The sequence below is a fragment of the Bacillus rossius genome, chromosome 3 (genome assembly GCF_032445375.1).
Source record: "Bacillus rossius redtenbacheri isolate Brsri chromosome 3, Brsri_v3, whole genome shotgun sequence".
In the NCBI taxonomy this organism is placed as follows: Eukaryota; Metazoa; Arthropoda; class Insecta; order Phasmatodea; family Bacillidae; genus Bacillus; species Bacillus rossius.
This window is the reverse complement of record NC_086332.1, coordinates 31,796,123-31,809,974: the sequence shown is the minus strand read 5'-3', so window position 1 is coordinate 31,809,974 and position 13,852 is coordinate 31,796,123. Positions and strand designations below refer to the sequence as shown.

Sequence of the window (13,852 nt, the reverse complement as noted above, 5' to 3'; positions counted from 1 at the left end):
CGTCGCGTAAATAATAATAAATAGAATATAAACAATTAATAGTTTTTGTTAACCAAGAAACAATTAAATTTCATTAGAGCGGCTTTTTAATATTATCTCTTTTAAGATAACAAAAAAAACGTGAAAATATACGCGATTATAAAAACAAAAACATACATATTTCTAATTTGTAAAAAATACTTTCTTACGTTGTTTCTGTTCCAATATCAAAATTTGTCTACACACGGTACAGATTACTAACGGAAGTTTGATAAAATAAAGAAAGGACGGGATTCTATTTTTAAAGCCACGCACTTAGGTGGCGACTGCACGGCTGAAGAATGTGACAGGCGTCAACGGCAAGATGTCTAGGGGTGGAGATAAAGCAGACAAATAACAAAAGCGCGCTTCAAGCTCTCACGCCGTAAATTCCTCAAAAATACCTCGTTATAGCCGTGTTCTCGCTATTACCGTGCTCGCTATAACGAGATTCTACTGTATATTAATAAAGAGAGTCAAAATATATCCAATTGAAAACTACTTTACAACTTGACGGTGTTTATTGGTGTCTCCTCTCAATTGCACCGAACCCTCTTGACAGGGAGCCAGCAGGGGTGGAGGAGGTCGAACTGCTGGTCTGGCCCCACGTTGGGCGCCAACTTGACGGTGTTTGTATTGCTTGTTGTGGTCCCGTCTCCTCTCTTCTCTCACCGATGTCTCTCTTGGGTGAGAGCCAGGTATCGGGTGGAGAAGGTCCAACTGCTGGTCTTGCGGCAGGATTCACACTCGGCTGGTGAAAGCGAATAGCTAATGGGGTGAGGGATAGGGGGCTAAGCTATTCATTGAAAATAATGTCGGTATTTTGCACGGAACTTTTATTGACCTGAATTGTCCAAACAGTTCAATTTGTCGCCTGCGTCGGCCTTCACAACATACACTGGAATGATACACTGTATACCCTATCGTCCAGAAAGGAGGGGGAAGGAAAACAAATTCCCTAGGCCGAGATAGGTCCTCGGATGGCCTGACTCGCGAAGGAGGGGTGCGAGCAGCAGAAAACGGATAGCCAGTCGTTCTGCTGCTCCCCCTATGATCGTCCTATGGCCAGTGGGCGGAATCCAGCCTCACTGGCCGTCGGGCCGATCAACTGACTTTCAGGTGGATGACCTCGCCTTTATATAGGGAGAAATGCGCGGGAACGAAGAAATGAAGGGAGGGGCGAACTGACTCCTCTTTGGAAGGGATGAGATGCGCGCGCATGAATCTCGCCGAAATTTCCCTGCCCTGGTGGTGGAAGTATAAACTAGATATTAATAATTAAAATGAAAAGATAAACGTGGCATAAATAATTATTTGTAAATACATATATATTCAATCCTATGCATTAAAAACTATTTAAACTTTCTTTCACAACTTAATTAGTTAAATTTATACTTTTATAAAATATAAATACAGTTGGTAGTTCGCCGTTCACAAGATGGCGTCACAATGTACATGTTTAGCTGTGGCAAGAGAAAAAATATACATTGTTTACACAACTCGTTCATATTTACTATTATATACTGCAGTGCATTAATATGTGTGGTTATAGCGACGTAAAAAAATAAAGGACGAAGATGGTTGGTTGCTTTAATGAATTATTCTATTGTTCGTCGCTTTGTTTATAACCTACAACGACGCACAGATTCGTCGCCGTATATTACGTGAGTAGGCCTATTGCCAAAATACCTTTTTCCCTGAATTGCTTCTGAACTTACTAAAACTCGTTTTTGGGTTTAATTATCACGTAAAGTAACGTGATATTTAATATAGGGAGGGCGGGCACGCGTCAAATTCACTGAAAATTCAGAAATGTCAAATAAAATTAACGATCAAATAGTTTTCATAACATCTGTGTGAATGTTTCTGCATAATACCAAATATGATTATTTGTAATAATTATTGGCTTTTTCACTAAAAAATTGACTAATTCATGCCAATATGATAAGAGTGCATGATGAGTTTGTCCAACAGACATAGAATAACATACATAGCATGCACACTCATGTGCCTGACTGGGAAATGAACCATTCTCAAGAGTCAGAGTCCCATAAAGTACATTGAAAAGGTAATGGTCACTGATAAGTGTTGGTTGCCAATCAATGTGAAGTACAAGTTGTGTTAACACTTCTATAGGGAAAAAAAATCCCCATGAACTTTTGTATTTGCAGAAACTAAAAAAGTAAAAATTAAATGTTACTATCTATTATTTGCTATATATGCTGCATGCACACACATACAATTCTGCACCTTTAGTACAAACACACTTCAAATAAACCTGGTGCACACAGAAAACCACTTATTGCAAACACAATTTTATGCTCTTCATGTGATGATGCCTTTGTTTTAAACACAACATAAAATCATTTTTTCATCTGTGAACATACCTAACGTGAGTTGAGAGCGCTATCTTTTGCAGTGGTTCTCGCAATGGCATCCTGAACAGCGAGTGTTTGGGGTTTGTGACGAGTATCACGGGCCAGTCCCGATGCTTCACATCAATGAATGAAAATATGCCATGATCTATTGCAGCCACTCGGTACCTGAAACAATCACAATAAAGGTGCTAAATACCCATTTAAAATTTATTCAATCCCTGAATATGAGACTGAACAGAAGTGGCACTGCATCAGGTTCAGCTATTAACATTCATAATGTGTTCCTTCAAAGGTCCATAGAGTGCATGTACGATTATGCTGAAGGTCACCTCTGGTGGCAATTCAGGGGATGCTGAATCACAGTGATATGTCAGTAACATCCTGAACCCTTCTTGCCTCAAGATGCAGCATCCTAGTCCAGTCATTCAATGCTTGTACACAATACTTGTTTGTACGAACTACTGGCGTCAAGTCAAGTCAAAGTGTCGCAATCTGTCCCCGACAGAAGACACGTGGGATCAGTTCCGACATCAATTGGACCCAACGCGCCGATCCGCTGGTTGGCCAGTAACAAAATCTGTGGACCAACCTGCTTCTTGAGAGGATACATTGGCCGTACGACTCCCGAACTGAAATGGCGAATGTTACCGGGCCCATATGGGTGCTACATGCTGTTGATATGGAAACATCTGCAGTGCTAGTTTCGTTGTATCCTGTTAATCTAAAATTGTAATCTTTATAACACATTTAGTTTAATTTCTTTTCCACAATACATACTTTCTTTGTGCTTAACTTTACCTGTCAGTCATTGCATCCAACACGAGTGTCGTACTTACAGCCTGTTGTCCTTCCAGTCGCCCAGCTCCAGCTCCAAGAAGCCCGCCTTCTGCAGGGTGTACATGTTAGGGACCACGCCCCCGAACGTGTGGAAGTGCCCGCAGAGGTATGCGAGCCCTTCGCGACCGGAGCCCATCAGCTCCCTGATGCCCGTGCCGCCCGGTGACAGGATGCAGGAGGTGGGGTAGTGGCCGAACCACACCTCGTGCGTGCTGCCGCGCCGGCGCGCCTCTGCCGCCAGGCCGCGCAGGTGCGCCAGCTCCGCGCGCGACAGCACGCCAATGAAGTTGAACGGGCGGCGAGGCCCGGGCTCCAGGCATGCGTCCACGCCGATGAACGAGTACGTCCGGTTGTCGCGGGCCACTTGGTGCATGTACGATCTGGGGTGCGACGAACCTTGGACCGAGTATTCACGGTAGAAGTTCTCCTTGGACGTGAGACCAGGAACGTTGAAGTTATCTGGATGATGTAAGCGCACAAACATACAACAGTTAAAGAAAATGCATACTAGCAATAAACACAAATTTTTAAGCATATCTAGAACAGTTCTCATATAATACATAATATAATATGAATTATCCTTCAGGCAATTGAAAAAAAGTGCTATTATCACCTTTTCCATGTTTTTGAACATAGATAATTACAAAATAATAAATTATAACTTAAAGTCTTGTCACCATCTGGGTCGTAATAGAGACGGCAAGTGGTGACATGATGACAACGGTGCATAGTTGGAATGGGGGAGCAATGGGAGTAGCTAGAGAAAATCTACAGTAATGCCCATTGAGTTACCCACGTACAAAAATAAATTAGGAATAGATTCTGCTGGGAATAAAAACCCAGATCATTTTATGGGAGGCAAATAATCTAACCACTCAATTACTTTGTGGTCCACAAGTAGCTCAGTGTTGTAGAACAGACATTACACCTGACTAATGTAATACATGTGGTACATTTTTAACAGCAGAGTGGACTAAGGACAGAAAAAAGGACTGGCATAGCTTTCTTTCTCAACTTTTAGCTTAGTGCATCTTAGTATAAGTCTTAAGTTAGTCAGTGTGGTTTGAGACGTCATTGTGACGTCATGGCACTAAGAGGCTAACTGCAACAGTGACGATTCCAGTAGGCCTACTGGTCACTATGAAACCAGACTTCACACTTACATAATAAACAGTACAATCATTGCTTGCATTAAACAGTATGTTTATTGTTTGCATTACCAGATTATGATACCCAACAGTGAAACAGAAAATAAGTACATGTATAGAACATAATTCAAAGCTAATTTTTAAGAGAAAAAATAAAAATTAATTTCAATATATACATTTTACCACTTAGGGACAATTTCATACACACATACTAAGAAATTTTTTTTTCTACTTGAAAGAACCGGTACCTATAAATCATCTTGATAACCTGTCATTTAAGATTCACCAATAACTTGCTTTCGATTTTCTCAACTTATTAAGCTAAATTATCTGAGCTTAAATCCCCAATTTTGTTATTCAGCACAAAGATGAAAAATACAAAATTTTCTACGAATAAGAACCTAAAAGTTTACTTGTTCATTTAGGAGAGTTATAGTCTATCAATTCTTAATGTAAAGTACTATCAACATACGGGGAAGTTGGAAAACTGTTTGACTTTAAATCATTAGTCATCTCTGATTATACCATGCAATAGCATTACCCTCTAGTCACAACAATAATTTTTTAGTATAAAATGCATTAGTTCTGTACAAATATACACTCTGTAAGTTTTACAAATAATTAATGAAAGAATTTATGTTCTATTTCAAAAAATAAAATTAATAATTTATGGTTAGTAACTTTGTATTTAAATAATTAAGTACCTACCTAAATTTCTACAAATCATAATTTACAAAACACCATATGTACTTTTATGGCTTTTTTTTTTCGATCACTGGGGCTCTAGGTAAAACTCAAGCACAGCACAGCACAGCACAGCCAACATAATTATTTTTTATTATGTACTTTGAATAGAAGCTTACTATAATAAATAAAATGCTATCAGTGTAAAATTATAACACTAACCATGGTTTCCTCGGATGTCCAACCAGACAGTCTTGGACTGAACTCCGCAATCTTGCAAAAGTTTTCTGTATATCTGCCACTCGCCGACAAACTGACTGGAGCCAATATTGTCTGCTGTCTTGGCGTCCGTCAGATCACCTAAGTAAAGCATTAGGAATAACTGATTGGTTGTCAATGCCAACCAAATATTTTTCAGGAATCACGTTCACCCACTTAAGTAATTCAGAAAAAGAAACTATTATTCTGAAATCAATAGAGGTACTCTCAAAGGGTCGTTACCACAACGCCAAAATACCACAACGCCGAACGTACAATAACGCCGAATGTCAAAATTGACCACAACGCCGACAGCTAGAAAACTGCTGTGTACCACAACGCCGAATTACCACAACACCGAAAAATTATTTTACGGGGAAGGGGGGCCACAGGAGCAAAATGAAAAACAACTGAATGAATTTGTATGCTAACCTTATCTAACGTAACCTTTGTGGCAGTCCTGCAATGATATTTTTCGGCGTTAATGTATTTCGGCGGTGTGGTCAATTTTGACATTCGGCGTTATTGTACGTTCGGCGTTGTGTTATTTCGGCGTTGTGGTGCGTCCCCCTCTCAAACTGCATAAAACTTCTTGTTAACAGACATATGCTTCTGAACATATGATAAAAAAAACTAATGAGACAATTACAATAATTTTCATTCTTATTTATTTAAAACCAAAATAAAAAATAGAATTAGCTAACAAAAGTTACCAATTAAAATATCACACCTTTAAAAATGCATTATGAATACAAACTACTTTCCTTAGTTCACTAAAAACTCAACTGCGCATCAAGTAGTTCAACTGCATATAATTTGTTGTTAAGAAGCAGTGAACTGTTAAAGTGGTTTGTGTTCAAAGTGTTCTGTTCTGTGTCCTACTTGCACATATTGGATGTTGAATAATTGTGAAAGATAAGTATTTATGGATTGGTAATATTCTGTCATCTGCTGATACCCAAAACAATGAGTTGTCTGTCTACTAAATCTGTTACAATAACAGGTCTAGATGCACATTTAGACATGGTATATGAGGCACAATCCCATCAAACATTATAAAAATGGAAAGAAAAAAAAACTCAAGTTAGAAAACAAATCCTATGTATAAAAATACACACAAAAAGTTTTTTTTTTACCTGAAGCTAACACGATGATTGGATTGATAGCATTCAAAGTGAGATGACAAAACTCCTTCAGTTCTGCTATCCTGGTTGGGTCATGGAAGATGCTTATATGCAAATCAGAGATCTGGAAGATAAAGGCATTTAAAAATCATCTCACGAAAAATTAACAGGTAAAACCCTGCTAAGAACATCACAATGAACCACAAGGAAATGATATATCAATGTAGATGTCAAAAATATTGTTGTACATTACCATTCAGAATATCCACAATTACTAAATTCATATAGCATTTCACTGCTAGTTATTCATTAAATGCAGCCTGACAGTAGTGCCAGCTTAAGTGCTTTTGTCAACCAATCATCCATTATTAAAATTGGGATAATGAAATTTAATTTTGCCAACAACACTGTCTTATTATACCTCCCCTCCAAACAAGGTAACATTACATACTACCTACATATTTAGGGAATACTAAAAGAATGAATCAATCAATCAAATGATACTCAAAATCTCATTAACACTGAGGTCATGACAAGGGTTGATCAGGTGAGAATGGAGCATTTATGGAATAAAACAAGAGAAAAAAATTTATGGAAAACAAGAAAACCCTGAGAAAACTCATCTGCTCATGTCAATGTCCACTAAGTTATCCAATTAATTATAAGAACTTTTTTATATATATTGTGTGATAAAATATGTAATTGTACTGTGTGTTTAGGGAGAGTAATGGACAGATACAATTATCTTTGAACAAAAATAAAAATTACATCCAGAACTTTATTTAAATTCTCAATATTTTGATAAAGATGTATTTAAGTTTACTAGTACAAATCATTATCTTAATATCTTATCAAATGCAAGCTATCATAGTGACAAAAATTCAAAATTGATTTTTCCTGGTCTTTCTGCTCACTGCGTAGTTGTCGCTTTCCCCTACCTGAAAAAGCACAAGGGCCGCAGCAGTGTGGGACCCATACACGGCCGTACTTGAGAGGGAGCTGGAGGGGGTGCAGAGGAGAGCAGCTACATGGGTGAAGGGCAAGTGGAGGAGAATGGACAGAGAAGGGAAGAGGGAGTGCAGTACCACAGAGATGATGATAGGAATGAGATGGGAGAGCTTAAAGGACAGAAGACAGACGGAGAGACTGGTCAAGATGTACCAGGTGCTGAGTGGAGTGGGAGGATGGGGAGAGCTGGGGGGACGAGTCAAAATGGGAATGCCTAGAAGTAGGAAGGAAAATACTAGGAAGGTTTTCAAATAGAGGAGGAGAACAGAAAGGGGAAAAAATGTGATGGTCGTGAGGACGGTAGGCGAATGGAATAGGCTGGAGGAGGAGTGTGTGCCGATTGCGAATGTGGATCAGTTCAGAAGAAGAGTGCAGGGAAAGTAGGGAGAATGCTTGCCACCGGGCACTTCTGTACACAATTGCAGCTATATAATAATAATAATAATAATAATAATAATAATAATAATAATAATAATTGTAAACACCACGTCAGTAAACCGTTTGATTTTCTATATGCTAACTTAACACCACATAAAAAAATAACCAACCTGTATAAACCATATCAAATGACGCAATTCACTACCTAACCCTTCCTTATTAGACAACGTAAAATCAGAAACATTATACTCTAAAGGGGTAGTAGTAGTTCGCTCATAATTTAAGTCGACTGTGGATATCATATTAGAAATATTAGAAACGAAAACAGAAAACAAAATAACAAACACAACCAACATTATCGCGGCTTTAGAAATAGACATTTTTTTTCAAAAATAGAGTTAACTTTAATATATATTTTTATTAATACTTCAACGGAATTATAAAAAAATTCCAAAACAAAACGTGCATTTGACAGATACACTTAAAAAATAAACACTCCCCACCAAACCTTATTTTAATAAAAATATACATAAGTCAGAGACCTTGAAAAAAGTAGATCACACTTCAAAACTGTAATATAGTTGACTCTTCTTTCTGTGGTCCCATGATTGGATGTCGTTATATTCCCTTTTTAACCATTCGTATGTTATATGATAAATATAATAGCTAATGGGCTTATATTCTTTGTTTTAATATGATCTATAAGATTATTCTACATTTTAAGTTTTTCGTTTGAATCGTTTGGTATTGAAAGACGTTGGATTAAAAAAAAAACATTTATGCTTTCGTTTCACCATGTTTCATTTAAACTTATTCATGATTTATCTTATGTGATTTGTTTCGTGAAACACAGTGGTAACTCAATACATACTGCCGTCACCCAAACTCTGTGAAAGGCCCGGGAGGTACTTGACGGGCGCTACGGGCGTCGCGATCAGGGATGTTAGACAGTGGCTCAACGGACCTGGTACAGATGTCACTAAAAGCTGGTATCTGAAGAAAAAAAACTGGTACACTCCAAGATCTTACATACATACTTTATTTGTTGACAAGTGTGTAACCTTTTATGTTTCCATAGTATATATCGTATTAAAGCAGTTTATATAAATATATATATACATATAATCTATGAAACAAAATCTACAGGATCTTTGTCAGTGTAAGATTTTCGGCATGACGCTGTGAGAACTAGCATCTGAAATTATAAGATGGCCATAAAAACGTTAGCACCTAGTATGAATACTTTCAATTAGCACCTAGTATGAATACTTTCAATCAAATTAGCATGACGCCGACCGCCAATGCTCCTCTGTCGCATAGACCGCTATGCCTCATCAACGTCTCGCAAAAGCGTGTGCACCGAACGCGCCCGTGCGCGCAGCAAAGTGCAGTTCGTGCAACGAGGCGAACGCCATACAACGAGTGCTACACCGGCGCAAGGATCCGGCCGGGTGTGGCATATCCTTCCGCCGCACTACAACAAATTGTTATAATTATGTTTTTCCACAGGATTTTATTAAACATTATTTTTTATTAATTAATAATTAAGTCTTTGCAAAATCATGTTTCAATGTGCGATTTGTCCCGAACCTGGCCGGTTCAGTTTCCCGCGAAATTCACACGTTTCCGCGGGAGGGCTGGCGGGGGAGGGGGGTCGCGCGCGGCGACACCGCTAGTGTCCTTCGAGAGCTCAACCAGGCCGGCAGCCTGCGCGCAACGCGGAACCTTCAACCTTTGCATTCACCGACATGTAGTTTTCCATAGTGTAATTTCTTTTCAACCTTTTGTACAGTTCCGCGGTCGGCCTAAATTTACCATGAGGTACTTAACTTAATTCAATCAGTGCTCCGAGATGAGTGTTTACGTCATACGTAAGTACTGTGGGGAGAGTATGTGTTTTTACGTCGGCGCTTCACGCCCAACCTAGCCTACAGGCTACTTAGTTTTGGCCCGCACGGGGCAGCCAGCAGGCGACACGTGCCATCCAACTTAATAACGATTCAGTCCCTGGGACACACCTAGACACCACGTAGAGTCGCCGGAGACACGGGCCTACGTGTTGCTAGCCCAGTTTATCAAGTGTAATGTGTTAGCGGAATAGTTGTTCGCCTAAGTGTAATTCGTCATGTCAGGGCTTATGTATCACCGTCGTACTGCAGTGCGCCACCAAACTTAATAACGATTCAGTCCCTGGGACACACCTAGTCACCACGTAGAGTCGCCGGAGACACGGGCCTACGTGTTGCTAGCCCAGTTTATCCAGAGCTAGGTATTAGTGTAGTGTATTGTGCTTCAAAATATCGTGTGCCATGTCAGAGTGTCTTTTGTAACTTTCGCGTCACGTATACGAGTCTGCCCCTCACGCGCATAAGAATCGTGAGCCGCCACTGAGGAAGTGAGCTGCGCGTGTGACTAGTCGCGTCGGGCAAACCGTTACGGCCAGAACGGGCAGCACCATGTATTGGGCTGTGCTGTATTAAATTCACCAACTATCTGAAGAGGTTTTGTGTTATTATTCAGGCGTCCCGAGTGGCCTCAACAGCTCGGGGGGCCCTACTGCGTTGACCCCTACCTCTAGCCACAAGGCCGAACCTTCCCTGAGATCACGAACTGAACAAAATCACGTCTAAATACTCAGAGGTAGCGGGGACGGCGTCAAGCACTTTAAAAAATTCTCTTAAAATGCCGTTTTATTAATAGTATACAGATGGAATTATTAAAACGCAACTATTCGAATTATTCGTCCACGCCTAATGTTAATTGTTAATGCATGGCGCATCGCGCATGGTCGATGTTCAAAGTTGGTATTTCTGCATACCAGCACAATTTCTACTTGGTACATGGTACAAGACCCTGAAAAATGGTATGTGTACCAACAAGTTGGTACGTCTAACATCCCTGGTCGCGATGCTGTTGTTGTCCAGAGGGACGCCAGGCTAGCGGGCTGCTATGCCGTTGATGTCGGGTCGTGGGTACTCTGCTCCCGGGTGCCCCACCAGGTACACGGCTTGAAATCTAACCTGAATGGTTTACCCTTGGCTGTGAAGGCCGCTCGGCCGTGTGGAGAACGGAAGACTACGGAAATGATTGCAACACAAGTTGGTGAGAATTATGTTTAATTTAAGAGCTTCACCGGGGGTCCGCGTGGGTACATGGTACGCTCTACACGTTCGCTCTGCGGTTCATTCCCGCTACAAAAACTCTCACCAACACTTGGCAACGTCTAGCGGTTACACAGTAACACTTACAAAACGATCAAAAACCAAAAAAAAAAAAAAACACTAGGTGACACTGAAATGATTACCGCTGCAGTCTCGCGGGACGTGGGTCAATGCTCCCTGGAGACGGCCAGCGCCGAAAGTTAACGGGTGCAGAGGGGGCTCGATGAGCGGGCTCCTAAGTTCGGGGTAACACTTATGTGATAGTGCAGCTGGCAGGCATATATGCACTGCGTCCATAAATAAAATGCTCTCGCTGGACTCGGCCAGTACCGTAAGTTTCGTGATCCGATACGCAGCGCGGTATCACAATGAAGACGGTCGGGATATGCCCGGTTCCGCAAAATACGCATCGAGTCGACATGGGCAGCGGTTAATTAATAAAAGGATATAGTTATGAAGGTATAATGCAGAATAAAAATAATCAGTGAAACCAACTTGAATGCTGCCCACGGACACACGTCTGTTCCCGGCGCGGAGTGATTAGAGACTGCCGAAAGATAGCCGCTTCGCAAGGGAGGGAACTTTCACCTACTTTGTGAGTCGGCGCCAAAAACTTATAATAACCTAATTTGTTATACTATGAGTAAAAAAAATGTTCCAGCTGCTTGATTAAACTTTGCACCTGGTCAATAGTTGCCAAAGACTTAACAGTTGTTTTAAATGATTTAATAATTTAAAAAGCTGCACCAAGTTGGCGACTGTAAATTTAACTATAAATTGTCTCAACGTGCACTGTTTGGGTTTGAATTCCCTTAGTTTGGCTAGATCACTATCACAGAGGCCAATTAATCAAGGCCAGTAGCCGCTGTGGCTAGTAACGAGGTTTGTTTTCTGTTCCGTGCGTGCCGCGCATGCACGGAGTCTCTACGACACACTTGCTCACTGCTTGTGATTAATTAATTTTGTCTAAATGCCTCGTTTGTGAATTGTTTTCCGTAGCCGAGCCCCCCGGGGTTTCGTGTCCTGATGTTTAATTCAGTTAATTGAGGTCACGCCCGGGGCACTCGCTTGACTCATTCCGGCTGGGCTAGGGGTGCGCTCCGAAAACGGGATCCGGTGACGTTGACCCAAGTGTCTCCCCTGCTCATAAAGTCCGTTATGCTGCGCCAACCCCTGATTGTCCCTGCCCTGTGCAGTGATAGTATAGTAGATTTATATGTTTAATGTTTTATATAATTTTGTGTATTTTTATTTTACATAATATTGTGTAATATTATTATTATTATATTGACGTCCCTCGGCCTATGGTCCCTAATTCCCTGTGGTGAACTGTCCTGTTTTGCCCGCGTAGCTCTCGTCGGAGAGGGAGTGGAGTTCAGGCCAACGTGACCGGAACCGGAAAATAAGGGACCAGGAGGAAAACTTTGCGTATGTGGAAGGAATGGTAGATGGTAACAAGGATAATACGATGCTGTCCGTTTTCACGAGCTCCTTTATTCCGTGAAGAATCCTATCGCAGCCCGGCCGGCACGTCGCGAAACGAGCGTCCTCCTCTGCCGCGACCCCGACTACCGGAAACAAACACTTGGAGACAAAAAGAGAACTGGCGTAACAGTGAATGCGGTCCCGTAGCGAATCGTACCGGTTACGAAAGTTCAGCGGTGCTTTGTAGCACGTACGCGACTCGTGACGTATGCGTAGACGACTCTATAACGATACATACAGATTAAGAAAGTAGGAAGGTCCAGACGTGCACTGCGTGCGTCTCGAGAGGAGTGAATTGCGAAGTTACGAAGACGCGATCTTGTTAACGAGGTTTATCCAGGGCGCACGCGGGTGCGTCCCTGTTTGTAGACACTGCACTTAGGTTGCACTAGTAATGCAAGAGAGGACGTTGACGAGGCATAACGGCCTGAAGGAGCAGAGGAGACACTTGGGTCAACGTCAATATGTTTTTCTAAAATATTATGTGATTTACGTAACTGTTCACCGGGCAACGAAGCCGAGGCCAACACCCAGAATCACTCCGAGCGCTGCACGTGTCACGGAGTGGGGGTAGGACGGGCGGAGAGGCGCGACGCGCAGCAGGAGAGGGGACAGTAGGCATCTGGCGGCTGAACAAGGCGGTTGCACGGCGAGAGGAGTGTCGCAGAGAGACGAGAGCAACGACGGGTGAGATCTAGTCCGGGGATTGGGGGTCTCGCGACCACGCGTGTTACGCTGTCATTCACCATTGTCAATTTTTTAATTGTACATAAGTATTTTTCTTGTTTCCTTGAGACTGGACATTGCACGTATAGGCGGACACGTGCATACCGCAGCGAGACGGACTCTACGTTTCCGGCGACGGCATTCAAACTGAATTTGTTTTTCGCTATCATATAGAAAGGGCATCGAGAGTTCTTCAAACGCACACGAGACCAGGGGGTGCAGCCCGCACTTGGCGCCTGCCCACCCCAAAACACGTGCAGCCGAGCCTCACTCCGCGGAGAGACGGGTGTTGTTCCGCGGATTGCCCATGTAAATAGATTGTGTGAAGGGCCCAATAAATACTTGCGTTCAAACTGTTGAACCATCATTGTAGTACGGATAGTGATAATTTCCTATACCCTTTATCATATCATTACATTCCAGCAGTCTTCATCAGACCATTGCCCGAGGTGGACACTGCTCAGTGGGAAGCCTTCAGCCTTATACTACAGATATTTTCAATCTGATAATTATAATTCATCAACTCTAAAATTATTTTGATTGCTGCCCACGTGTCTCCCGGTCACTTTGCGAAGCAGGGCCTAGCCCAACTCTCTTAAAATTGCCACGTGACCACACCGCGAGGTTTATCATGTACGGTACAGAAT

The 13,852-nt window shown here is 41.7% G+C and overlaps 1 protein-coding gene across 2 annotated transcripts in view; it reads right to left on the bottom strand.

The window, feature by feature from the left end:
* The window catches only part of LOC134530462 (transmembrane protein 62-like), a 36,718-nt gene extending 28,343 nt beyond the window's left edge, over positions 1-8,375 (bottom strand). Inside the window, exons 1-5 of one of the 2 annotated variants that reach the window (XM_063365288.1) lie at positions 8,004-8,375; positions 6,460-6,571; positions 5,288-5,425; positions 3,233-3,692; positions 2,406-2,561 (exon numbers count right to left, since the gene is read on the bottom strand). In XM_063365288.1, the coding sequence (XP_063221358.1) occupies positions 2,406-2,561; positions 3,233-3,692; positions 5,288-5,425; positions 6,460-6,571; positions 8,004-8,213 (1,076 nt within the window). In that variant the 5' untranslated portion in view covers positions 8,214-8,375. The remainder of the gene's footprint in view (positions 1-2,405; positions 2,562-3,232; positions 3,693-5,287; positions 5,426-6,459; positions 6,572-8,003) is intronic. The other variant, XM_063365289.1, reaches the window with a different exon arrangement.
* Between the last annotated feature and the right edge of the window lie 5,477 nt (positions 8,376-13,852).